Source organism: Thalia democratica, chromosome 4 (genome assembly GCF_965202585.1).
Source record: "Thalia democratica chromosome 4, ktThaDemo2.hap1.1, whole genome shotgun sequence".
Classification (NCBI taxonomy): Eukaryota; Metazoa; Chordata; class Thaliacea; order Salpida; family Salpidae; genus Thalia; species Thalia democratica.
Window position 1 is genome coordinate 9,570,304 of NC_139168.1, and position 27,352 is coordinate 9,597,655.

A 27,352-nucleotide genomic window follows, 5' to 3' on the forward strand; every position below is an offset into this window, starting at 1 on the left:
AAGTAAAAATACGATTATCACTGCCATTGTATTTAATTTACTTCACTTATATAGCGTATAGCTTATGCCGGTTACAGCTTATTTAACACTTCATAGATATTCTTAACAATTCAATAACTATATAAAATATATTTAGAAGACCGGACTTATATACTAAGACTATTTTTGTGGTGTTTTCAAAAACATTTTTCGGATACTTTTATAGTTTTGTTTAACATTTAAAGTTTAATGTTTTTTTTGTCAATTTGAATTACTGGTGCAATATTAACTAATAAGTTAACAAAAAATTTACATCAAACTAGTACTTAAACTTATGTTTTAATTAAAGTTTATTACTATATAACTTTAAAATAAGCCTGTACTATTACATAAATGCTTAATCTAGTTTTTTGTTTGTAGCTCTCTAACGCCCCTTGATGGCATGACACAAATGTTCGATTTATAATAATTACAAATTGCACAAATTAAGAAGCTTGTATTTTTACTTTTAATACAAAATTGTTAGGTCTAATTAGTTTATTTAATGTTAATTAGGTTTAAGAACTAAAGTAAAAATTGGCATAATTTATTAAATTTAAATGTGAATTGACAATTTGCAAAAAGTTTTTGTTAATTTGAACAAGTTAAGATACCATAACTGTTGTTAATTATGACCAGTTTCGAATATGTTTTTCATTTTTATGTGTATTCTAAACGTATTATGTTTGTGCATCTTTCAATTTTCAGCTGTAAGATATTATGTTTATTCTATAGTATAATTACATTGTTTTTAACTTTTGTTAAAACTAGTTTTAATAAATAAAACTTTTAAACTTATCATAAGTATGTTTCTACAAGCGTAAAGCTATTTTCTTTAAAATTATAGATAAAACCTCCTTTTAGAGATTAGCTTTGAAATCAAATAGCTTAATATATATTTTTATATTAGTTGCGTTCTTTCGCTTCTTAAATATCTAGCTAGTTTTTTTATAAATTAGTTGTAAACTAAGTTAAAAAATTGCATACGTGTAACTTTACTTTTATTTTGAAACAAACTAGGGTAAAATTTTATATAAAAAAATTAACACTAACTATATTTAAAGCTTAGGTTCACTATAGTACTAGAAAAAAAATGCACATTAATTATACTTCTATAAGTTATAAATTATGTATTAGTTCTAACAAATACTGCTTTAAAGAAATTTATATTGTTTTGTAAAACTTTTTTGATAGATTAAATTAACTTTAAGCTACGTAAATTAATACTTTAGCCAATATATAGAAAATATTTTGATTAATTTTTCAAATAAAAACAGTTTTTATATAGTCAAATCGATTTCAGAAAAAATGCCTATCGAAAAGAAAAGACATCATGAATATGTTCGTTTCACAAGTAAGTTGAAATTTTAACAACAAACAATATTTAAGTTTTGATATATGTTTACAAAACACATTTGGTAGCTAACTTGTTTTTTGATACGAGTGCTGATATCTAGCGTCCTCCTACGATAAAATACACATTTTGAATATTTAACAGTTGCTAATTTAAATAAATTGATTAGATTTTTATCTTAACTGTTCCATATCATTTCTAATTAATATTGTTAAGACTGAAACTGATAATAAAGCATTTAAAAAATTAGTTTTTACTTTGTAAAAGTAGTCGACTTTAAGCGATTATTACAAAAGCTATGAGTTAAATACAATTTTAAAATTTTGATAATATTGAATTGACTAAATATATACCTTTTTTTACTTTAAAATAAAGCAATAAAATAACTGTTAGTTAAGTTAAACGTTCTAGTGAATGTTCTAGTACTTTTGTTATTTCTGTTTTCTATCAAATTACTTAAAAACGTTTAAAATTAGTAATATATAAAATTAATAATCATCAAGTATTACATAATTTGAACAGTATCTGAGCTTTACTAATTCGAGTTATTTTTCCCCAGACAAGTGGGCGGCCTATAAAGCCCTTGCCTGTTTCTACGTCATAGTTTCATTTATCGTCTGGTGGAATTTTGACACCATCAAAGAAGAATGTTGGGAGTACGACAGGACCAAAAAACTTACTTTAATTAGTTTTGTTTTGTGTCCAAAAGGAACTTAAGTTTGTGTGTGTTGATGTTTACAGAAACGATAGCTTTTTTATGTTTATTCATTGTCTATTAATGATTTATGGTTCAAAAATTTTTATTTACAGTTTATTTATTTTAACTCTGTTTTTAATTAGTTTTTAAAACAGTTTTGCACAATTTAAACCATTTACTTTTTGTTTTTAATCAAGTAAATCCTGAAAAAATTAGTTTATAATTATAAATAGTTTTGTTAATAAAAATTTCAAACATATTGTTTTTATATAAAAAAATTTGAAAACTGTTGTTTAATTGTAGTACATAAGCACTATGATTTTAAATCAGGTAATTTTGAAATAAAAACACATATTATTTTAATGTTTAAGCATACACATTTAAAAAAGCTTATCTTTTTAGGTTATACTAAATTTATATTAACTAAAAATAAGTAGTCATGAAATTTTACCTACAGTTAAAGAATTTATTAGCTTAGAATAACTACGAGCTATGATAAAGTATTATCTATACATTTTTTGCTTTCTCAAATAAATTATATTAGCTGAAATTAAATTAGGATCTATAAATATTAAGTGGAAAGTATGTTATTACATCAATCATATTCTTTCAGCTAAGAAGAACTAAAGAGTAATTATATTTACTAACATGTTATATCTTTACCGTACAGAAATTAATTATTTCGCTTAACTTTTTTTGCTTTAAATAGGAAACTTTTATCTAAACCATATTTCTAATATCAAAACTTACAAAGTAGTTTAACGATAAATAAAGTAGATTCAAAACTTGTATAAGTGTATAAGCCAGGGTTTCCCAAAGTGGGCCAAGTGGCCCCCTAGGGGGCCATGACAGATACTCTCAGGGGGCCATGAGCAGCAAAGGGGGAAGAGGGGGGACCATGAGCAGTAAAGGAGCCACAGGGGGGCCATGGCCATAACTTGAAACTTACACTAGATGTTCTTGAGCTGCAGATGAAGAGCAAAAAAAAAAAAAAAGCTCTTATGTGTATTTTATGGCAGTTTATACTTAAAAAAAAAAGCTCTTATGTGTATTTTATCGTAGTTTTTGAGTAATCTATATGTTGAAGGGGGCCATTACTTTTTCAAACTCTTTAAAGGGGGCCATTAGCAAAAAAGTTTGGGAAACCTTGGTATAAGCTTATAATTAGTGAAATTTATGAGTTTAATTTATAAATGACTAACTTAACGTAATTTTTTATCTTTAAGAACTATATGAAAAACTATACATTTTTTATTACAAGGTATACTTGAAAAACAATAAACAAAGATCTTTTTTCAATGACAATCAATGCAACTTAATCATTCTAATCATTGAGAATTATTATTATTTATAAACACTATACGTGACATTAAGCTAATGTTCACATAATAAAGTTTAAAAACAATAAAATGTAATTTATAATATTTTAAGTTTTAAAAGTTTTATGCAAATGCACAAAAACAAAATTTCAGCAGTTTTGCAAAATTCCATTATGACGTATGTATAACTTGTTAAAATTGTTAAACAGTGTTCTGTTTGCATTCATTTAGAAAAAATCTCTGAAAATAATATGCCTTCCACTGATTCTTAATTGGAAGAACATTACGTTGACAGCATAACGCAAATGTTCGTGGCAAAGGAGCCGGAGTTTCTGTCCTCGAACCCCGACGAGCCGTGGTACAGAATACGGGTCAAGTGAAACAAGTTCGCGCTGATAAAGCGCAAAGAGTTCACGTCCTAGAAGCACCACGAATTTTGATCAGAAGTGTGAGTCGTTCACCAGAAGTAACGGTTATTATCAGAATGACGATGATGTCAATAGAAAGGGGAAAAGAAGATATCGTCCTAAGAGAAAGTATTAAAAAAGAAGAAAATACGATAGTGTGAGTTCGGACTAATCTTATTTTAATTATATGTTTTTTAATTGTTTATTCCCTATGGACATGAAGCTTTTTTTTTTATTTAGTAGTTTATTTATGTAGTTTTTTTTTTCATAACTAAAATTTGAACAAAGTTAGACTGCAAAAAACGGTAGCTTACTATACACAATAAGTTTATAGTATAACTATTATGACTAGCTAAAGTTAGCATTTTTTGAAAGCATTTATTAATAGTTTATAAAGTTACTGTAAACTGTTTCTTTTTCAAACTTTTTAGTATAAAATTTATCACTTTTAAAATATAAAAAAGTTATAGTTTAAAAATAAAAAAAGTTAAGACTTCCATAGTTTCCAAACTATCTCTAATTCAGTTTTTTTTTATTGGAACCGATCGATTCCCACCAATTTTTATTTTTTTGTTTTTATTTTACTATCACTTAACCCTTGGTCGTTCGCGATTCTCGAGTTTGATTGGGTGGGAATGTAGGCGGATGGAAATTGATCGCGGTTGGAATCAAGTGGTTGCCATTACACACAATTTTAGGTGGTCGTAATTTTAAGAAAGTATTAATTTCAGATACTTAGCATAGTAGCTTATGTGACGTAACAATTATGCAAGATCCCTAAAATTTTAAATTTTCCTTATCAAACAAATCTACAAAATGCCTAAAACTTTAAAAATAACAAAGTTTGGAATAATTATAACTACTCTTATACTTATCGAAACTTACAGTTTGAAGTTACAAGTGTTATAAATGGCTTTGTCATAAGTGTCTAACTTATTACAATAAAACTGTTAAGAGTTTTAATTAAGTTAAGTTGATTGATCATAACATGAGTACAAATATGTTTAAATCAGTAGCTAATTTATTAGAATATTTTTTAAGATACTTTGCATACTAGCTTATGTGACGTAACAATATGTAAAATGTTTAAAATACCCGAAGCAGTTAACAAGTTTTCAGAAGCTAGCATGATTTGAATACTAAAAAGAATAGTAGTAAATTAAGACTTTCAAATATTTTAGGTATTTCAACCGGGACACGTTTAAAATCCACCCGCAATCAAAATCCATCATGGATTTTGATCGGGTGGATTTTGAAACGGGTGGATTTAGAGTCGGGTTTATTTTGATCGGGTGGATTTTGAACCGGGTGGATTTTAATCGGGTGGATTTTAACTCGGGTGGATTTTGATCGGATGGATTTTGAACCGGGTTGATTTTGATCGGGTTGATTTTGACTCGGGTTGATTTTGATCGGGTAGATTTTGACTCGGGTGGATTTTGATCGGGTGGATTTTGACTCGGGTGGATTTTGATCGGGTGGATTTCGAACCGGGTGGATTTTGATCGGGTGGATTTTGAACGCGGGTGGATTTTGATCGGGTGGATTTTGAACGTGGGTGTTTTTGATCGGGTGGATTTTGAACGCGGGTGGATTTTGATCGGGTGGATTTTGAACGCGGGTGGATTTTGATCGGGTGGATTTTGAACGCGGGTGGATTTTGATCGGGTGGATTTTGACCCGGGTGGATTTTGATAGTAAACTATTTCAACCAGAGCGTCGCGTGGGGTGGAACGCTGGAGCTTTAGCTGTAAATGCCGTTAGCTTAATTTTTTTTCATCCAAACAATAAATCTATTACAAATTTCGATATTATTTTTTTACGTTACAAGATAAATTGAATTTAACCAATAGAGCATTCAGAGATATTGCAGACCAGTTATGTTTGATTGGCGAGCAACAATCTATCCAGCGGGTGGCAGTATACCGACCCAAACTTAGTTAAAAACACGTTTTGTTTTAAAAAACAACGGTTAGTTGATACTATATAAAACGTTTAACTTTTTATTCTTGTTACACTTATGTTTTATAAAGTGAAGTAAGTATTACAGACAATGTAGTTGTAATGCAATTAAAATTTGTAGGTAAAGTATTAGTTATTATAAATAATATTCAAAAATTAAGATTTTTCCTAAAATAAATACTTTAAAAACTGTACATTGTTTTCAAACTTTTTTGTAAACATCAATTTCATTGTACTGTTTATTTAAAGTAAGTATGGGCACTAATAGCTAAAACGAACTTAAAGCAAATGTCAGTAAACAAACCCTTAAACATATAATAAGTAATAAAGCCTACAATTTTTATGTTACATTTATTTTAGTTTTTTATAGCAACATTTAAAATTTAAAAAAAATAAATAAGTTGTTAAAGGTTCTTTTGCACTTTTGAGTTCAATAGTTCAGAACAGATTTTCAAAAACAAATTTACTAAAAGGTAGTTATTTTTTAAGACTAAATTCGATTACAAAAAGCTTGTATTAGTTTTAAAGATTTGAATTAGATGAGTAAAGAGATTTTTTTTTTAATCTACTTTTTATATTTAATTTAGTGCAAAATTATAAGTTACCATCTTTAATAGTAGTCATTAGTATATGACAGGAAAGAAAATTTAAATGTTTGTATTGAAGAAATTCAAGAAATATTGAGTAGTGAAAAAGATAGAGTATAAAATTTTATTAATAAAAACATTCAAAACTTGTTATTCAAATTTAAATCATGAGATGCTTTTAACCAAAAAATCAATAAATTTCAAAAAGGTTATTAAACATAAAAGTTTGTAAGTAAAAAGATGTTTTTTTCATAAACAGTAAAATAACTAAATGTTACTTGAGCAACCAAAAGAAGCTAACGGGATAGGTAATCTTGGACCTTTTGACCAAACATCGTTTTCAATGTCATAGACCTCCACGGAATCACTCATTTGATTTTTGTTCAAATAACCCCCGAAGACTAAAATCTTGTTACCAAGTACACTGCATCCAAAGTACGAGCGTGCTATGTTCATTTCAGCCACACAGGTGAATTGATTCGTCACGCTCGAGTAAACTTCAACTGAACATGTTTCTTTAAACATATCACTTACACCACCAATGACAAAAAAATTTTTGTCGTGAACCACAGTTTTGAGACCGGCTCGTTTTTGAAGAAGCCTGGCGCCAGCTGTTGTCCATTTGTTCTCACTTAAATCGTACGTTTCCACCGTGTCCAGTAGATTCCTGTTCGAACTACCACCGATTGCCCACACTTTATCTTGGAAATATGTTAACGCGAACGCGAGTCTACTTGTGTTCATGCTGCAAACTTCGCTCCACTCGCCGCTATCTGCGCTGTAAACTTCACACTTCGCGGAACTTTCCTTCTTCTTATGAGCTCCTCCAGCCAAAAAAATGCACCCGGCAAATGAGCACATTCCAAAATTATATCTTTTGTTATGCATTGGTGGAAGTGTCAACTTCTGACCAAATGATATGGCCTTGATATCGGATAATATGCTCTCATTTCTAATACCTCCGAATAAATAAATGTTACCTCCAACACTAGCAGATTGATGACTAAACCTTAAAGAACTTAGTTTTGAGTGAAAATTATAAGTGTTTGTTTTGAAATCAAATATGTAAACAGCATTACTTAATATGTAAGGTTTTGATCTGCTATGTGGTTTTGTTGTTATTCCACCAGATATTACTATACTGTTTCTATCATCAATACTTTTTATATCATGCACATCATCATCATTTTCTATCTTTTTTTCTGATTATTTTAAGTTATGTTTTATCATGTAGTTCAATGTCGATCTCAAATAAAAAAATATTAAATTGTTGTTAAATTAATTTCCTTGTTATCACATTTTGAGTAATACTTTTTAGTAGTTCTATATATATATAAAACATATACAAAAGCTAAAATAGTAACAATGATGTGATACATAAACTTCTCGAATCGTCCTTAAGTATGTCAATTATTCATTATGACTTTTTTGTCTTTATCTTAACTCGATATATAAAATGTGTTATACTTCAAAAACAAAAAGAAAATTTTTTTTTTACTCATTATCATGTTTAAACTATTTTAAAGTTTTTCCCACCAAACAAGTTGAATAAAAACTAAATAAAAGAAACTTAAGTTTATAATCAACTTGTTTGCTATAGAAGAATTTGAAAATACTTCAAACATTATAATAAGTATAAAATGAAAATTTTGTTGATTTTTTAAGAACTACAACTGTTTTAAAATATGTTAATAAAATTTATAAAACGGTTCAAAAAATAAAACTAAACTATTTAAAGTAAACAAACCATTAGTTTGGTTTTTCCTGTAGAGTCTGTCATTGTCTACTTTTGTTAACTTTTTCTTTTTTTTATCTTCAAAGTGGTCAATTTCAACACTTTTTTGTAAGTTTTTTATATTAGTAAGTTTAGCTAAGATATTTTTATTGTTTATCTGCAACATTCTGTAGTTTTCTTTCAAACTTTTATAATCCTTTTGAGCAATTTTCAGTGAAGCTTTAAATGTTTTTAGGTCAACCTGAATTTTTTTGTTTTGTTCATTTAGAAAATTGTTCTCCTTCTCAAACTTGATTATCCTTTTTACTATTAACTTAAAAGTTTTATTTTCGCAATCGTTCATGTCATTGAGCTTTTCTTTTACTTCGTGTAAAATACTCTTTTCTGAATATTTATCCAGTAAACTTGTAATTAGTTTGTCACCAGAAATTTGCAGTTTGTTGTTCTTTTCATCAAAGTCTTTATCTTTACTGTTATTGAAGTCTGTAGAAATTGTTAAGAAAAAATAGAGAAATATATTAATAATCAAAAGTTATTTTGCTTACAAAAAATCATTTAACTACAAAATCACAAACTATTATTAATAAAAAGCGGCTATTATTAATTTTTTAACTATTATTAATAAAATATTAGACTAATGTTATTAGTAATCAATAACTGTGTGTGATGTACTAAAAAAATGCAAAGTAAAAATTAAAATTAAGTATTTTTAATATATGTATTCAAATCTAACGAACCTTTATTTACAAAAGATTCTTTACATCTGGAACAGTCATCATTACAAGAATAATAAGTTTCATAGCTAAAACAACTATCACTACATGAATCATAAAAGTTTTCGCCAGAAAGATTATCATTACGATAAACTTGCTCAATTTGTTTTCCATACTTGACATTTAACATTTCGGGTGCGTTTTCATTGCCATTATTAAACTTTCTTATTTCAGTTAGCAAGGTATTGTTCTCTGATGTTATTAGTTCGCTTTTTATTTTTAAGTCTTTAATATCTTTTTTGAAGCATTGTAAAAACACTTTAATACTTTTAAGGTTGTTTTGATAACTTGTATTAGTTTCTTTTAGACTTGTGTTTTCTTTGTCTAGTTTCTTAATCATATTTAAAAATATTACTCTTTTTTTTCTTTCATTGTCTAAAATTTCCTCGATAAATTCTTCGGTATCATTTGAACAACAACTATAATTAAGTTCTTTATAGACATTTGGGAATATGGTCTTTACACTGTTTATGTTTTCAGCATTACATATTGGACATCTTTTGTTAATCTGCGTTGCACTTTCTAAACAAGATTTATGGTAAACGTGACCACATTGCGTAACAGAAACATCAGTATTTACTGAAAACAAATTATCTAAACATATACTGCATTCAAAATCCATTTTTGTATGACTTTTTAGTATAATTCTTTTAAAAATATTCAATTATTAAAAAGTAAAGCTTTTAAATATTTCAAAAATCTAAAATACTAGAGGTTACAATATATATTTGTAGATAGTGTATTTACTCAAACTACCTTCTTAGATTGGCCCATCAGATTTCAACATTACTTTAAATAAACTAACAAAAGTAAAAAATAAGGTTAAACCATAAATATAACACACCTTGTTCTATTAGATTAGAGTTTCCTTATCTTACCTTATAAATGTTTCCTTATAAATGCTTCTTTCGAAAAATTACAAAACCTATTGCCCCGTTAAACAAGATTTTTTAAAAAAACTACCATTCAAAACAACTAAGAACTTTTTTATGCTCTTCATTATCAACTCACAATGTCAAGTGTAAATTTGTAAGTTTATAGTTACGACTTTGTGGCTTCCCCTTTAACAGCTTTTGTTTCCCAAAATTTCCTAAATTCTTTTCATGAAATCTAGTATAAGTTTAAGTTTTACTATTTCAAAAATGCCTTAGACAAGCCTTTTATTACTGTTAATCATAAACTTCAAAGTGCCTAGTTTAAGTCTCAATTTATGACCTCATAAATCCCCCAGTGGCCGTTTTGCAGCTCATGGCCTCTAAATTCTGTAATGGCTCGGAAGGGGGGCAACTAGGCCCAGTTTGGAAAACCCTGTAATAAATTCTTACAAATTGGTAATGATTAAAAAAACTGAATAGTAATAAAACAACTCTATGTTGTCAGGTTTTAATTTAATGTACGACCACACTAAAAACCGTAGCTAAATTAAGAATTAACTTTGAAATAAATGATATTTAAAGATATTCCATGCTACTTATTAAAGCTAGACATGACTTTTGGTGGTCATGTTTTATATTACAGAACAAATCAAACACTAAAAAATAAAGGATAAAATAGTTTTGAAAATATTTTAAATGTTGTCAAAACTTTTACACAGAAGTTAAATCTAATAGGAATATACTATTAACTATAACATTATTTAATTAAATTAAGAATTATCTGCTTGAAATTAAAACCAAAACATCAATTATAAGTAACAAACATTAATTAAAAAATGACTTCACAACAAACAATATAATCACAAACAGGTTCAGTTATGGAATCAATTTGGAAAGTCTTGACTAAAATATCATTGCAATCACACTGTGGCTGGTTTTTATAGCTTTATCTTAAAACTATAAACTTGTTTCAAATCAACTTGCTTTATGGTTGACTTGTTTTATAATATTTGATGTTAACCTAAAGGCACATCAGTGGAACTGGTATTCCATTACACTTCCTCTTCCTGCCATTTTCAAACAGAATCTCACTCTAACCTTCCTCTTCATTTTTGCTAGAAGAGAATCTTATTTCACCATTCTTCCTTCTATTTGCTGGGAGAATGAGGAAAAAAAGGAGTTGTTATTGACAAACAATACAACTTTACTTAGGTATTTTAAGTCAAAGCAGAAACAAAAATATAAATCATACAAAATGTTAAATTAGTCTTAAAACTAATTTATTATTAAACGTATAAGTAGACATTATTAGAATAAAATAATATTTAGATATGGTGTTAAAGTTCTTAAATTTTATAATACTAATAGTACAAAACATTTCTAAAAGCTTTTTCATAATATTTAAATAGCAAAACTTTTAAAAAACTAGGCAAAACAATAACATCAACATTATAATGGAAACAACTTTTTTAATTAGAAATGTAAATCAATTGTCATGCATATGCAAACCCATATAGTACAATTTCCTAAAAATTTCAAGCTTGTTATTGGTGTTTTTGTCGTAGTAACAAATAAATATTTTTGTTTCTGGAAACAAGGTTCGTGCGCGAAATTTTTTTTATTTAGCCTGACTGAGACCAATTAAGCCTGACATTTTTTCAACATAAGAAAAATCCCCTTTAGAAGTTATTTTAGGTATTGGAGGGTCTTGATTAATACTATTGTAGTCTCCGACTTCAACCAGCTTTATCTTAAAAATATTTTGAGCTTTGAAAATATGCAAAAAGCAACTCATAGCTTAGTTACAACTAAATAAAATAAGATTAAATTTTGAAAAGGGTGAAAATCACCCATGCCCTTAACATAAGAAATTCAGTGATAAGTTAAAAAATAAGTGTTATATCTAATCTATTACTAGTGTAAAAATTTAATATCATATATTACTAAACAGAATTGTTCAATTTAATTAAGCACTAAGTAAAAACATTATAACCAGAAGATTTATAATAAAACAACGTGCACTGTCGTGTTTTATTAAAATTTAAAATGAAATGCTTACACGAGTATTAAAATAAGTAAAAAATGTTTGTTATAGTATTTTTCTAATACTTAAAAATGATACATAATTATTAATCCTAAACTTTAAATAAAAACAGTGATTGTTGATGTCATATCAGATTTTAAAAGCTTTTCTTAAATTAAAAAAAAAAAAACTTTAGTATTTTGTTCTTGTAAAGAAAAATGAATTGTACCTAAAATTTGTACTCCTACAAAACTTAGTACTAATATCTTAAAGCTAAGTTTTAGTGTTTGAAATATCTCTAATAACTTTAAACAAACAGTAAAATATCTGAATAAACTGCTAAGAGACTTAATCTAAATATTATTTGGTATAAAGCCTTTAAATTGGAAATTAAAACAGTTCAACCAACTAAGCTTTGAGAATAATAGCTGATGTAAACAAATTCAAACAAACAGCTAAGTTGTTAAACTAAACCGTAATGTTTAAAGTGTATTTTTTTATGAAATTTCATAATTATGATGTATATAACCTACTCAAAACAAGATAATGAAGATTCTTAAAATTTTTTATACATTCAACAAAATGTTTTAAGCATTTATTATTACAAATACTGACTGATTTCGTCTTTAATAACTATATCTTTATTTAGAATTAATTCACATCTCAATTTGATAATAAAAATATTTCTTATTTTTTTTAATCAAAACTTTTGAAGCATTTGAACTGAGAAAAACTGGGTTCTTAAGTTTTTAAATACAAAAACTTATTTAGCCTGACGTTTTTCAACTTTTTTCAAAAAAACTGATTTAGCCTGATTTAGCCTGACGCGCACGAACCCTGTTTATTAGTTTTATAATAAAACTAATAAAGTTCAAGAATCTTACATAAATTTTAAATGACTTACTATGACTTAAATTTTTTGGTCTCCATTTTTGTCATTTATTTGTACTTATGTATTCTCAATATTTATGTGAGCTAATTGAACTTACAATTTGTCAGTTCTGTTGTGATTTTGTGGACTAAATTTTTCAGTTCTGTACTAACTTTGTGTAATTAAACTTTGTCAGTTTCTTTTTTTTTTTTTGTTTTTAAATTTTAGTAGTTCTGTTTTGACTTTGTAGACTTATATTTTGTCAGTTCTATAGTGTTTTTGTGGACTGGAGTTATTCATTTCTATTGTAACTTTGTGAACTTAAAATTTTCCATTTCTGATTTGACTTAATAGAGTTGAAACTTTTAATTTCTATAATGACATTGTAGACTTATATTTGTCAGTTTTATTTTGACTTTGCGGACATATATCAGTTACTTCTATTTTGACTTTGTAGACTTAAAGTTTGTCAGTTCTATATGGAAAATGTGGATTTATATTCTGTCAGTTCTGTTTTGACTTTATGGACTAAAATTTGTCAGTACATTTTGACATTGTGGACTTGAAATTTGTTAGATCTATAGAGATATCGTGACTTTTACTGGGACATTATCCATTGTTGTTTACATATTAATCCCCTTATTGTATTTTTATCAATATTACCACTTATTGCCTGATGATATTTTCAACCCCCTATGTCTTTCTGGTCAAATCTCAAGGGCCTTCAAAAGGGTAAACAGTAAATATGAGTATTGCTACTTAAAAATTAAATGCAAGCTTTATTCTAAAGTCTCTCTAAATTTACTTGTTAACTAAACTAACTACTAAATAAAAATGTCAAATATATAAGAAAATGTGAGAAAAAAAATATAAACAGTGCCTTAAAGATAAAATATTGTATATTTAAATAAACATTTCTTGTTTAAAATACTGACTTGGTCTTAAGTATTTGTTTCTTAAGACACTGGGGATTTTTTACCTTGATTTTGTTGAAAAGGTTATGTATAAATACAATTAAGATTTGTTTGGGTAAAATACTGTGTTGGTCTTAGTAATTTACTTTCTGAAAAGCTAGTGACTTCTTACCTTGGTGACGCTATGTGAGGTTATAGTGTATGTAGTGTATAACCACATTAAAATCCATAAATAAATTTAAACTTAAGTTAGAACAAAATGATATTTAAAGATATTCTATACTACTTATAAAGACAAGACATTATTATTGGTGGTTATATTCTATATTACAGAACATATCAAACAATCAAACATTAAGGATATTTTACTTAAGAGAATACTCTATATGTGGTAAAAACTTTTATACAAGAAAATCTAAGAAATATAATATAGAAATGTATAATCAGAATAAGAATTATCTGCTCGGAATTATAACTAAAAAATCAATTATAAGTAACAAACATTAATTAAAAAACATTCAAAATGAACAAAAAAATATAAAATAAGTTCAGTTACGGAATTAGTCTGAAAGGTCTTGACTAAAATATCACTGCAATCACACTGTGGCTGGTTTTTATAGCTATATCATAAAAATATAAACTAGTGTCCCAACAACTTTCATACTGGTTGAATGGTTTTATAATATTTGATGTTCAACTAACATATTACAGTTAAACTGGTATTCCATTACACTTACTCTTCCTGCCATTTTCAAAGAGAATCTCACTCTAACCTTACTCTTCCTTTTGTTTAGAAAAGAATCACATTTTACTCTTCTTCATTCTTTTTCCTATGAAAATGGAGAAAAAAACGTATTTTTTATAAACAATGCAACTTCCCTTAGATCTTAAAAGTTACAACAAAGACAAAATAAAAAATAATAAAATATAAAAATTTTAATATAGTCTAAAATTAGTAGGGTTTCCTGATGTATTTGGAAAATTTTCTCCAGGCTTACTTATTGTCTTCCAGTATTTAAAAGTTTCACGTTTTTGGGTCTATTTTTAATTTAAAATTTGATTTAAGGTAAAAAAATATCTAAAAGCTTCTTCAATTGTTTTTATTAATTAAAAATATTTTTAATGATGACAAAAATTACTTTCTATACATAACATTTATGTGTAAAATAAAATATTTATTAATTTACATTTAAAAATTGCTTAATATTACAGGTTTTTTCAGCCTAAATTTTTAAACTCTAGGTTTTTTCAGGATTCTAGGTTTTTTTTGTCAACGCTATTACAACTAATTGAAAAGAACTTTTTGGTAGACAAATACAAGAAAAAAAAATGAAAAGTTGTAATTAAGCTCTCACATTAAAAAAAAAAAAATAGCCCTCATTAACTCAAAAAAAAAGTTTTTGAGTATTAATTTGAAAATTTCAAGTTGTTAAACGAAAAAAAATTCAATATTTTATTGGAAACAACTTTTGCAATTAAAAATATCACTAAATAGTCTTGCCTATTCTAACCCCTATGATACAAGTTCATAAATATTTTCAGCATGTTACTGGTTTTTGCCTCTTAGTTACTAATAAATAATGTCTTTTTTCTATAACAGTAATACATTCAACAGTCTAATATATATTTAACATGACTTCTAATGATTTAAAATTGGTCAACATTTTTTTTTTATTTGTAACTATATATATTTAATTTTCCTGAGAGCTATTTGGACTTATACCTTGCAGTTCTCTAAATGTGACTTTGTGGAATTATACTTTTTCAGATCTATATTGACTTTTTGGATTTAAAATATTTAAGTTTTCATTGACTGAGTGGCTTAAAGTTTGTTTATTCTATAATTAAATTATGGACTTGTATTTTATCAGTTCTTTTTTGACTTTGTTGACTTAAATTTTTTCACTTCTATAGTGAATTTGTGGACTTAAAATTTATTAGCTTTGTAGTAACTTTCACTGTGACTATACCCTTTGTTGTTTACAGTATAATCAACCTATAATAATTTTATTAATGTCAGCCCTTATTGCCTGATAATATTTTCAACCACCTATGTCTTTGTGGTTATGGTAAAACCTCAATGGCTTTTAATAAGTTATATAATAAATGTGAGTATTGCTTCTTAAAACTAATTGAATGCTTTACTGTAAATTTTATTTAAATCTACTGTAAAACGAAATGCACTATTAATTGAGAATGTCAATCATATAAGAGAAAGTGAGATAAAAAATAAACGAAAATTGCCTTAAGTTTTAAAGGCTATTCATATATACGAGAAGATTTGTTTGAGTAAAATACTGTGTTGGTTTTAATTAATTATTATCTCAAAAGCTAGTAATTTTTTTACATTGATGATGTCATGTAAGTTTATAGTGTAGTGTGACATCACACTATAAACCATAACTAAATTTAAAACTTACTTACTAAATGATTATCAAATCATTCTATACTACTAATAAAAATTAGGTATGAATTTTAGTGGTTATTTATTATATTAAAGGACATATTAACCAATAAAACTTTGGTAAAAACTTTTACACAAGCGTTAAATCTTAAAAATATAAAATAACAATCTATAATTAGAATAAGAATTATCTGCTTGGAATTAAAACTAATAAATCAACTATAAGTAATAAATATTTATAAAAAAAAAACTTCACAATGAACAAAATATTAACAAATAAGTTCAATTATGAAATTAAATCTGGAAAGTCTTGACAGGCTAAAATATCACTGCAATCACACTGTGGCTAATTTTCATAGCTATATCTTAAAAATATAAACTTGTTTAGATCAATCTGCTTTCTGGTTGAACGGTTTAATAATATTTGATGTTCAACCAACATATTACAGTTAAACTGGTACTCCATTAAACTTCCTCTTCCTACCATTTTCAAAGATAATCTCACTCTAACCTTACTCTTACTTTTTTCTAGAAGAGAATCACATTTTACTCTTCTTCATTCTTTTCGCTAGGTCAATGTAGGAAAAAAAGTATTTTTTATTAATAAACAACGCAACTTCCCCTAGTTCTTAAAAGTTACAGCAAAGTCAAAATAAAAAAACTATAAAATATAAAAATGTTGAATTTGTCTAAAAACAGGGTTTCCAAATGTTTTTGGAAAATTTTCTCCAGGTTTCAAAAATTTTTTTCCTGGTTTTCAAAATTTCTTTCAGGTTTTTAAAGTTGCACGTTTTCGGGTCTATTTTTATTTTAAAATTTAATTTAAGATTAAAAATATCTTAAAGTCTTTTTTTTAAATGTAAATATTAGTAAAAATATTTCTAATGATGACAAAAATTAATTATCTTTACGATACACTTGATGTGTCAAATAGAAATTTTACTACTTTACATGTAAAAATTACCTAACATTACAATTTTTTTAGCCTAAATTGTCAAATTCCAGGTTTTTCCAAGTTTTTAACACAAACAATTTATTTCTAATAAATCACAATCAATTAAATTGTCATAAACAGCTCAATACAAAATATTCTTTAGAATAAAATTAGAATTTCGAAATCTTTGTAAAACTATAAAAGTTTTCAATCTATTAAATACTAAAGTCTTCTAGTAAACTATAGAAAATGTGTACATTTTTAACAAGGCTACTTTTAAAAACATAAGTTCATTTTTACTACAATTATAACTTACATAACAACTAAACTACATTGTAGCTAGAATTTATATAGTTACTAAATTTCTTTCACTAATTTCAATACATCTAACGGAAGATAAATTATCGAAATAATGTTTCAATATTAAGTTATAAAAGCAGTAAAAGTAAACTAACATTATGCTTATTGGTACTTCATTGATAAATATGTTCTACAATTTACTTTTAAATTTGGTCTCATGAACTGGGTAAACTACTTAGTGTAATTTATGATAATGATTTGCTTTCTGCCATTAATTTTTTATGTCTAAGCTAATATTCCTACAAATAAAAAAATTAACTAAAAACAAATTTTAACATTTTAGCTCCTTTAGTGCTCCATAACTAAAATATTTTATTTTTCTTACCAGACAATTAAAAACGCTAAAAATGTTTGATAAGACTTTTTGAGATATAAATATTTTAAGTAATAAAAATTACTTTACAACTACTTTTTCTTCCACTTATACACTTAATCTTCCACTGTTAAATATTTCTAAAGTTTTATACAACTTTAAATTTTAAATAAAATAGTTAAAACAGTTTACTTTATACCAGGGACTTAGCTAGCTCAAAAAAGTTACGAATGTGAAAAAAAAATCAAGAATAACGTGTGATGACGTCATAACACGAAGAATAATAATAAATAAAACAATAAAAAAAAATTACACGACAGTATTTTTCCTTTGTAAAAAAGTTCATTTTCTTATTTTTCTGCCTAATAAAATGTCTAAAACTTTTTCCTGGAAACTTTCCTTTTCTGCTATAGAACCATTTCATTAACTATAGACTTTTCCATAGTAAGTACTCCTAATGCATTTAACCTGGTATAGATTATCCTACTTCTTAACCTGTGTTTTAACCTTTTCATACAAGAAAATTTCCTCTCAGCATCTGAAGTTGACATAGGGATTGTAACAATAATCTCTCCTAAACTCATTATTTAACTAAGAATAGTATCTAGATCTTCTTCCTTGAATGTTTTCAATAATTTTTCCAATGATTCTTCACACCAGCTATCCCTTTGGTAATAAATTTTAAATTGTGGCTTAAATTTGTTAATATTAATTGAAGGATATATTTAAGAAATATTACTAAAAGACTCTCTTAACTTCACTTCAGAACAACTTTTATAAAAATATTATCTAAATATTTGATGTGCCACCAAATGACCTGTCTCAACATTTTCAAATCTTTTCTCCATCTCAACTAAAATTTTACTAATAACCTCACTAGCTGTTTCCTGAATTTCAAAAGGAATTTCAGTTACTTTAATATCTTCAATATACTCTCTAAATTCTCTGAAGCTGTTGTTCACGGAACTTGCTGTGGATCTAACACTTTGTAACTTAAGAAAAATCAACTCTACCAGAGAAAAATTAGGTTGAAAAAGTCTTAACAAATAAAATAAAAAATTCACTATCAAAAAGGGTCTAAAACTTCTTAGCTTTAAAAACAGTTTTTCATACTTTAATTTTGGTAGATACTTCCTGAAAACAAGCTTTGTACTGACTGTAGTAAGAAACTAACCTCTTCAAAGTTCAACTAAAATAACTTCACCTGGTATCAGATCCTATTGGTAAACTTCCTCCTTTTAATCTTTTTCAATTTTTTTACTTTCATCTAATTTATTAAAAAAAGATGAAATTTTCCTTATGTTTTCAAAAAACTCGATACTTTCCTCATTTTGCTGACATGCTTTCTTAATGACCAACTGCATTTGGTGGCAATGACAATGTGTGTAGTGGGCCCTCTTATAAAAATTATTAATTATGGCCTGAACTGCTTTTTCCTTTCCTTCCATTACCTTTGCTCTATCAAAAGTCTGAGCTATAAGTTTTTTCCTGATTTTCCTCTAGCACAATCTTAAGCTGCTCCAAAATTCATTTAGAAATACCTTCTGAATTTACTGATTCTGGACTGAAATAACCTTAAAAACGATCAACAACCTCACCTGATAACTTAATATACCTAAAAACAATAACTAACTGTGTCTGACCACTAATATCAGTGCTTTCATCTGCTATTACTACTAAATATTTAGCCTGACTTATTTCAAAAATAACTTTCCTCCTATATACCTGAAGCACACTATCTAAAACTTCATTTTGGATGTCTGGGGAAGTTAACTTACAATTTGAACCTAAGCTACCATTTAAATGGGCTTTAAGTATAGGGATATCATCTGCCAAGAGATCTAACATGTATATGAATACCCCCTTGTTTACTGAAAAATTCCCTTCGTTATCTCCCGTAAATGGCAACTCATGAGAACCTAAAAAACTATAACCTTTACTTTTTTATTATAATCAGAAATGGACTTATTCTGAGCAAATCCTAAACATTCCTCAATACATGATTTGGATAAAAGCTTAAGACTAACCAAACCATCTATATGGCCCTCAGTACTCTGATGTTCCCTCATCCTTACAGCAATACAACCAATATTAGTAAAACCTGACCTAACAATATTACCTCTAGCACCTATATTAAATAATAAACATGGAAAACAATACAAAGAATTATCCACCCTACTTAAAAAAAGCAAATCTTTTTCCTGAAAATATTTTTCTTTAAAACTTTTAGTATATTTTTTTCCATTACTAGAAGAAGGTTTACTTAACTGAATCATTGGTGTTGGCCTCCCTTGTAACTTGACATTCAATTTTTCCTTCTTACTTAACTTGTCAAAATTAAGTGCCATTAATTCTTAAACTGTCATTGGTTCGGTAAAATTAAAATCACTCATTTTTCTACTATACAATCTGTCTAAAATATAAAAAAAATAATTAATTTAATACTTCATTATAATGTTGTTTGAAACTTCGATATCAAACTTGATACTGTAAAATTAGCTCTTAGGGTTAAGATATATCTAAATATACAATTCTACCATGTCAATTAAAAAAAAAAACTGTCCTGAGTGACCTTTAACTGTCTAAAAAGTCCTAATTTTTTTCTATATCATTGAAATAAGACTAACTTTTCAAATTTATCTATGTTTTTTTACAAAATTAGTTATAAAATAAAGATTTTTTAAAACTAGCCAGCAAAATCTCATTCAAATCTAGAAAAAAATATGTTATGACATTATTTACAAACCTTAAAATGTCCTAAGTTCGTAGATAAAATAAAACTATACTGAGTCAGCCTGAGTTAAAAAATAAAACTCTGATTATCCAAGAGATTTTCAGAATACTTTGAGTGTGTGGCAACAATGTACAATTTAAATCTTTCAACTTTGCTAAAAAATCTTAGGTAAGCATTTATAATATCTTTAAAACTAGTTTTAATTAAAAAATAAAGTTCGAAATACAATAAAAAACCTATAATCTGTGTATATTAATCTTGTAAAAATAAAAACTTTAAATAACCTAAGCATTTATAAAATCTTTAAAACATGTTTTAATAAAAAAATAACTATAATTAGTTCATATTATTCTTGAAAAAATATTATATTTTTGAGTTTTTCAGTTTGTCTTCTTGTTTCAAGCTATTTATCTTATTGGGTTATTTTTTCTGATTTAATAGATTCTAATCTTCTTAATAAAACTTGAGAAAATGATATTGTCATCACTGTTTCAAAATGTTTTCATTTTTGTAAATTTGTCAACCACAGAGATTTATTCTTAAAACATACAACACAGAGAGTCAACTTGATTTAAAATAAAAGTTAATTTTTCATGTTAGTTTATTTTGAGGGTCATCTACTTTAAAATTCATCTTGTTATATATCTTCTATGTGTATTTGCTCTTTTGTAACACAAAAAAACGTAAGTTTAAAAATAGTAAAGTTCTTTTTGACTCACCACAACCATTTCAATAGTACAAGATCATCTCTCACACTTACTTTTTTTATTTTCTCACATCATTTAAACTAAATCCCCAGCATTGAAATAGATTTTTTTACAATAGTTTGCTATTTAATAACAGAAAGCTACACTAACCTATTTGTATACAATTTAGATGTATTCAATTTGTTCAATATTTATGAGACTAATAGTGCTAGAGAGTTAATATAAAAATTATATATCAGTGCAAAACTTAGTATAAACGAATACTTATAGTTAAATAAACAAGGTCTTGAAAAGCGAGTTTTTTATCACAAATGTTTACATTTTTGTAGATTCGCAGAAACGTACCAAGTTACGTGCCTGCTTTACACTGATGAGGTAAAAATTACAAAAAAAAACTTGAATCGTTATCAAATTGAAAAAAAGTGTTAATCGTTTAAAATCTCTATAAAGTTTGATAATACAGCTAAAAAATTAAGAAAACATTGAAGTCGTAAGTTACATTTTCGATAAAATTGACTAAAAAACATTTTTAGCGGTCTTTTTGTAACGATAAGTACTATAATAAAAATAAAAGTGACTTGTGTAATTTTTAACTATAAGAATTTTCAATTGAAACTTAACAGACTATCAAACATTTTTAATGCCAATCTTATTATAACTTAGTTTTGCATATTCGTCATTATTAATTCAGAAAGACTGTTCAGAACAAAAATGTTTTTGCACATCAGCTATGTTTATTTAATCATTGATGAGCTGTATTTCGTGTTTAATAAATAATATCAATTATTGTTATATTTTATGAACCGAAAAAACAAATTCGCTCAAAACATTTGGTTCTAGTACTTAGTGCACGAAAAACCTATCAGTATTCGAAAATCACCTTACGGATACCTTTTAATGTTTTGCCCTTGACAATTTTTTTCATTATATTTTGGTTAAAAAATTTGAACTTATCGATGATTCTTATTCAAATAAGCTTCGCTAAAAATTGTAGTAGTTATTGTAAAAGTTTATCTAGTTTTACTTTTAAATCTATCTTTTATCTTTATTTTATTATAACCCTGCTTTCAATTTCCATAAAATTCTAAGAACAGTATTAGTCTTAATTGAACTTATGGTAATTTTTTTGTTTGCATTCGTAACAAAAGTTTACCACCTTTAAATGTACTTCTAGTATATTTGATTTTAGTATACTTCAAAGTAAAATTACAAACAATATAATCAAAAGTAAAATTATAATGTTAGCAAACTTAGACTAATGGTCGGGTTGCTATAAAACCTGTAGCCCTGGAAAAACCTGGAGTTTGAAAGAAAACAACTTAAAAACCTGAAATTTCTGACAAATATCACAAAATAATCTTGAATTTTAAACAATTTAACATAATAAGTAGTAAAATTTTGATTTTGCACCAAATATCTATCTTATAGATAAAAATTTTTGACATCATCATTTTTTTTCTATATCTTAATCTATCTATATTATCTATATCTATATCTTAAAATTTATTTAAAGTCGCTTTACAGTATCATCTTAATGTTACTATACTACTTAACACAGTTTTTAAGCTCAAACTTAACTTTAGTTTAAAATTAAACCCAAAAAACGTGTACTTTTAAAAACCTGGAAGAAATTCAGAAAATTTTAAAGGAATTTCTCAAAAAACCAGTGGCAACCGTGTAATAAAATATTTTTTTAGATTTTATTAATATTAAGTCAGTGATATATATTCGTTTATTTTTTTGAAATATACAGACTTTTTTTTGTAATAATTCAACACTTAATGTTTTAAAGAAGTATGTGTAGTTACTTATAACAAATGAATTAGGTTTCCGTTTAAAACCATTGAGTTTAAAAGTTGAGAGTTGAATTTTATCTTATGTGGATTGTTAATTAGAAGCATCTCTTAGATACAATTAATAGTATATTTCTTTGATTCACTAGAACCAACTAGTACTCATAAAATGAAGTAACACTTAAACTCTTCATAAGCTCACAAACTGTTTTTGTTATAGAGTCTATTTTAACTATTATAATATTGTAACTTATAAAATTTAGAAACAAAACAGACACGCTGAATTCCAAGTTAACATAACCCATGAAGGAGACTGTAAGTATTACTTTTTATATTTGGTATCAAAGATGTAAAGTTACATATAATTAATTTAAAATTAAATTATAAGTATTGTAAAAATTTGCGAGACTTTATTTATTTTTAATTGTAAAAGTGTTCAATTCAACAGTCTATCTAAATGCAACTTGTTACGCTTTTGGTCACTCTCAAAATTTATGAGAATATGTTATGAGATTGACCATCAGTTTAGAAAGATATTTATGTAAAAAAGAATAGAATGCAGCTTCCATAGTTTTACTTTTTGTACATCAAGCATTTTAAATGAATAACTACATTCTTAATTTACATTTGAAGATTTAATTGCTTGTGATTAATTTACTTGTTGAATAAATCGTAATAATATCGTAAAGTAAAGTATTATTTTTAAAAACATTAGTTTAAATTAAAGTTATGGTGTTTAAGGCTGATTAATTAGTGACAATTTTTTTTTATAGAAAAATTTAAGTTTGTGATGATAAAAACTTATAAACTTAATTTTCCTCTGAATACAGATTCAAGTTAATTAATTTTAATCGTAGATTATTTAACATAATAATATAACTAAATTATTTTTGAAGAAAACAAAAAGAAAAACAGTTTAAAAATTTAAATAAATATTAACTTTTAAAAAATAAACAATTCAAACTGTGAAAACATTAAATAAAGATACGTTGTAAACTAATGCTATCTTAATAATAATAATATTAAATAAGTCTAATTACTATACTTTATATGTAAGTTTAAAGAATCTAAACAAATTTAAATATGAACACTAAATGTAAGTTTACTTAATACTTTTCAACCTTTCCGAAATGGTTAGGAAAATATCTTACCTCATTTAGCCATTAGTTATTTAAAAAACACCTGATTTAACTGTTTTTTTTTAATTAGCTAGTACTTTATATATTTAATTTTAGAAATTGCTACTGTTATGAAAAACAAATAATATGACTGAACTTAGCAAATGTAACCTTGTTCTAAGAAAAAATTTGTAATTGGTCCTTTGTAAATATCGTTAGCTTATTTTTTTCCGTTCAAACCTTAATTCTTAAAGAAACTATAACACTTTTTTTTCAAATTACAAGACAAATTGAACTTAACTAATAAAGCATTCCAGATATCGCAGACCAGGTATGTTTAATTGGCCGCAACCTATCGACCGGGTAACAGTTTGCCGAGCTAGACTTAGTTAAAAAACACGTTTTATTTAAAAAAAACACCGGTTACCCGTACTGTTTAACTTTATTTCCTACCGTAATAAACTCTGAACCCTTATACTTGTTACAATTATACTTTATAAAGTGAATTAAGGACGAGGGATAATCTAATAGTAGTGCGATTAATTCAAATTTTGTAGTTGAAGTGGTAGTAATTGTAAATAATACTGAAAAATTAAGATGCTTGTTGAGATAAAAACTAAAATCTTGCATTTTTTTTTAAATTTTATAATAAACTTCGATTTTGTTGTACAGTTTAATTAAATTAAATATAATCAGGCAAAATAAAACTTTAAGCACAAACCGAGTCAGTAAAAAACACCTGAACATTTAATAAATAAAAATGCCTACTAATTTTGTGTTGCATTTATTTTACTTTTTATAACAAAAATTAAAAACTAGAAAATATATTAATAAATTATAAATTCTTTTGCACTTTCAAGTATAATAGTTCAGAATAGATTTCCAAAATCGAATTTACTTAAAGATAATTTTTTATAAAGCTCAATTAGATTACAAAAAGCTTGTATAAATATTAGAGACTTGAATTAGATGCGTAGAGAGGTCTTTTTTAATCTACTTTTTATATTTAATTTAGTGCAATACTTTAAGTTACCATCTGAAAACTTAATAGTATTCATAAGTATATGAAAAAAAAGAAAAGTTTAATGTCAGTATTCAATTAATTCAAGAAATTTTGAGTAGTCAAAAAGATCGAGTATGAAATGTTATTAATAAAAACATTCAAAACTCGTTATTAAAATTTAAATCATGAATTGCTTTTAAACAAAAAATCAATAAATTTCAAAAAGATTACTAAACATAAAAGTTTGTAAGTAGAAAATTTTTTTTTTGTCATTAACAGTAAGATAACAAATTATTATTTGAGCAACCAAAAGAAGCTAACGGGATAGGTAAACTTGGACCTTTTGACCAAACATCTTTTTTAAGGTCATAGACCTCCACGGAATCACTTATTTGATTTTCGTTCAAATAACCCCCGAAGACGAAAATCTTGTTACCAAGTACACTGCATCCAAAGTACGAGCGTGCTATGTTCATTTCAGCCACACAAGTGAATTGATTCGTCGCGCTCGAGTAAACTTCAACTGAACATGTTTCTTTAATCATATCATTTATACCACCGATGACAAAAAACTTTTTGTCGTGAACCACAGCACTGTGACCGGTTCGTTTTTGAAAAAGGCTGACACCAACTGTTGTCCATTTGTTCTCACCTAAATCGTACGTCTCAACCGTGTCCAGTGCATTCATGTTCGAACAACCACCGATTGCCCACATTTTATCTTGGAAATATGTCAATGCTAAAGCACATCTGCTTGCGTTCATGCTGCTGACTTCGCTCCATTTGTCACTCTCTGCGCTGTAAACTTCACATTTCGCGGAACTTTCAAAATTATTATGAGCTCCTCCGGCCACAAAAATGCACCCAGCAAATGAGCACATTCCAAAAAGTTCTCTTCCGTTACGCATTGGTGGAACTGTCAACTTCTGACCAACTTTTATGACCTCATTATCGGATGATATGCTATCATTTCTAACACCTCCTAATAAATAAATGTTACCTCCAATAGTAGTAGATTGATGATTGAACCTTGAAGAACTTAGTTTGGAGTGTAAATTATAAGTGTTTGTATTAAAATCAAATGTGAAAACAGCATTAGTTACTATGTAAGGCCTTGATCCGCTCTGTGATTTTGTTGTCATTCCACCAGTTATTACTATACTGTTTTTATCATCAATACTTTGTAGTTTATTCACATCATCATTGTTTTTTATCTTTTTTTCTGTTTATTTTAAATTATGTTTTATCATGTAGTTCAATATATGTCTCAAATAAAAAAAGTTAATTATTGTTAAATTATTTCTCTTCCTTGGTATCACTTTTTTTGAGTTAATGCTTTTTAGTATTTCTATATATATATAAAACATATACAAAATCTAGAACAGTAAGAATGATGTGATACTCAGACTTCTCGAATCGTCCTTAAGTATATCAATTAATTTTTATGATTTGTTGTCTTTATCTTAACTCGATATGAAAGTTGTTATACTTCAAAAGAAATCAAATTTTTTGATTTTTTACTCATAATATTCTTCTTTGAATATAAACTAAATAAAGTACACTTAAGTTTATAATCAACTTGTTTGATTTAGATAAATATAAAAGTATTTCTAAAAATATATACAAAATTAAGTATTTGTTGATTTTTTATAAAGTACAATAGTTTTAAAATATGGTATTGAAATTTATAAAAAGGTTTAAAAAAAACTAAACTAGTTACTGTAAACAAACCATTGAGCTGGTCATTGCCTTCTTTTGTTAACTTTTTCTTTCTTACATCTTCAGAGTGGTCAACTTCAACAATTTTTTTTAAGCTTTTTATACTATTCAGTTTTGCTAAGATTTTTTTATTGTTTATCTGCAACACTTTATAATTTTCTTTTAAACATTCAGTATCTTTTTGAGCGTTCTTCAGAGAAGTTTTAAATTTTTTAGTTCAACCTGATTTTTTTTGTTTTTTTCTTTAAGGAAATTGTTCTCCTTCTCAAACTTGATTATCCTTTCTACTAGTAACTTAAAAGTTTTATTTTCGCAATCGTTCATGTCATTGAGCTTTTCTTTTACTTCGTGTAAAATACTCTTTTTTAAATATTTATTAAGTAAACTTATATTCAGTTTGTCATCAAAAATTTGCAGTTTGTTTTTCCTTTCACCAGAGTCATTCTCGCTACTGCTATTGAAGTCTGTGAAAATTGTTGAGAAAAAATAGAGAAACATATTAATAATCAAAAGTTTTTTTGCTTACAAAAAATCATTTAATTACAAAATCAAAACTATTATTAATAAAAGCGGCTATTAGACTAATGTTATTAATTATCAATAATTAGGTGTGATGTACTAAAAAATGCAAAGTAAAAATTAAAAATAAGTATTTTTATATATTTTTTCAAATCTAACGAACCTTTATTTACAAAAGATTCTTTACATCTGGAACAATCATCATTACAAGAA

At 26.3% G+C, this 27,352-nt stretch overlaps 1 protein-coding gene across 1 annotated transcript; it reads right to left on the reverse strand.

The window, feature by feature from the left end:
* Positions 1-3,799: 3,799 nt before the first annotated feature.
* Positions 3,800-26,043, reverse strand: LOC145832995 (alpha-scruin-like). Its single transcript, XM_082940199.1, has 6 exons — positions 25,223-26,043; positions 18,364-18,497; positions 10,826-10,882; positions 8,394-8,562; positions 6,646-7,353; positions 3,800-3,914 (listed from the first exon to the last, which is right to left on the reverse strand). Exons 1-6 carry the CDS (start codon positions 26,041-26,043, stop codon positions 3,800-3,802), a joined length of 2,004 nt encoding a protein of 667 aa, XP_082796325.1.
* Positions 26,044-27,352: the final 1,309 nt, after the last annotated feature.

What these genes read in the sequence shown, in the direction of transcription:
- LOC145832995 (XM_082940199.1), bottom strand. Translation starts at nt 26,043, where the DNA reads ATGACAACAAAATCACAGAGCGGATCAAGGCCTTACATAGTAACTAAT. An exon ending in TAGCAAAAATGAAGAGGAAG is followed by an intron (nt 8,563 to 10,825) that starts GTTAGAGTGAGA and finishes CAATTTCTACAG; the next exon opens with ACTTCAATAACAGTAAAGAT. An exon ending in TGCGAAAATAAAACTTTTAA is followed by an intron (nt 7,354 to 8,393) that starts GTTAATAGTAAA and finishes AAGTTCTTTAAG; the next exon opens with GTTTAGTCATCAATCTGCTA.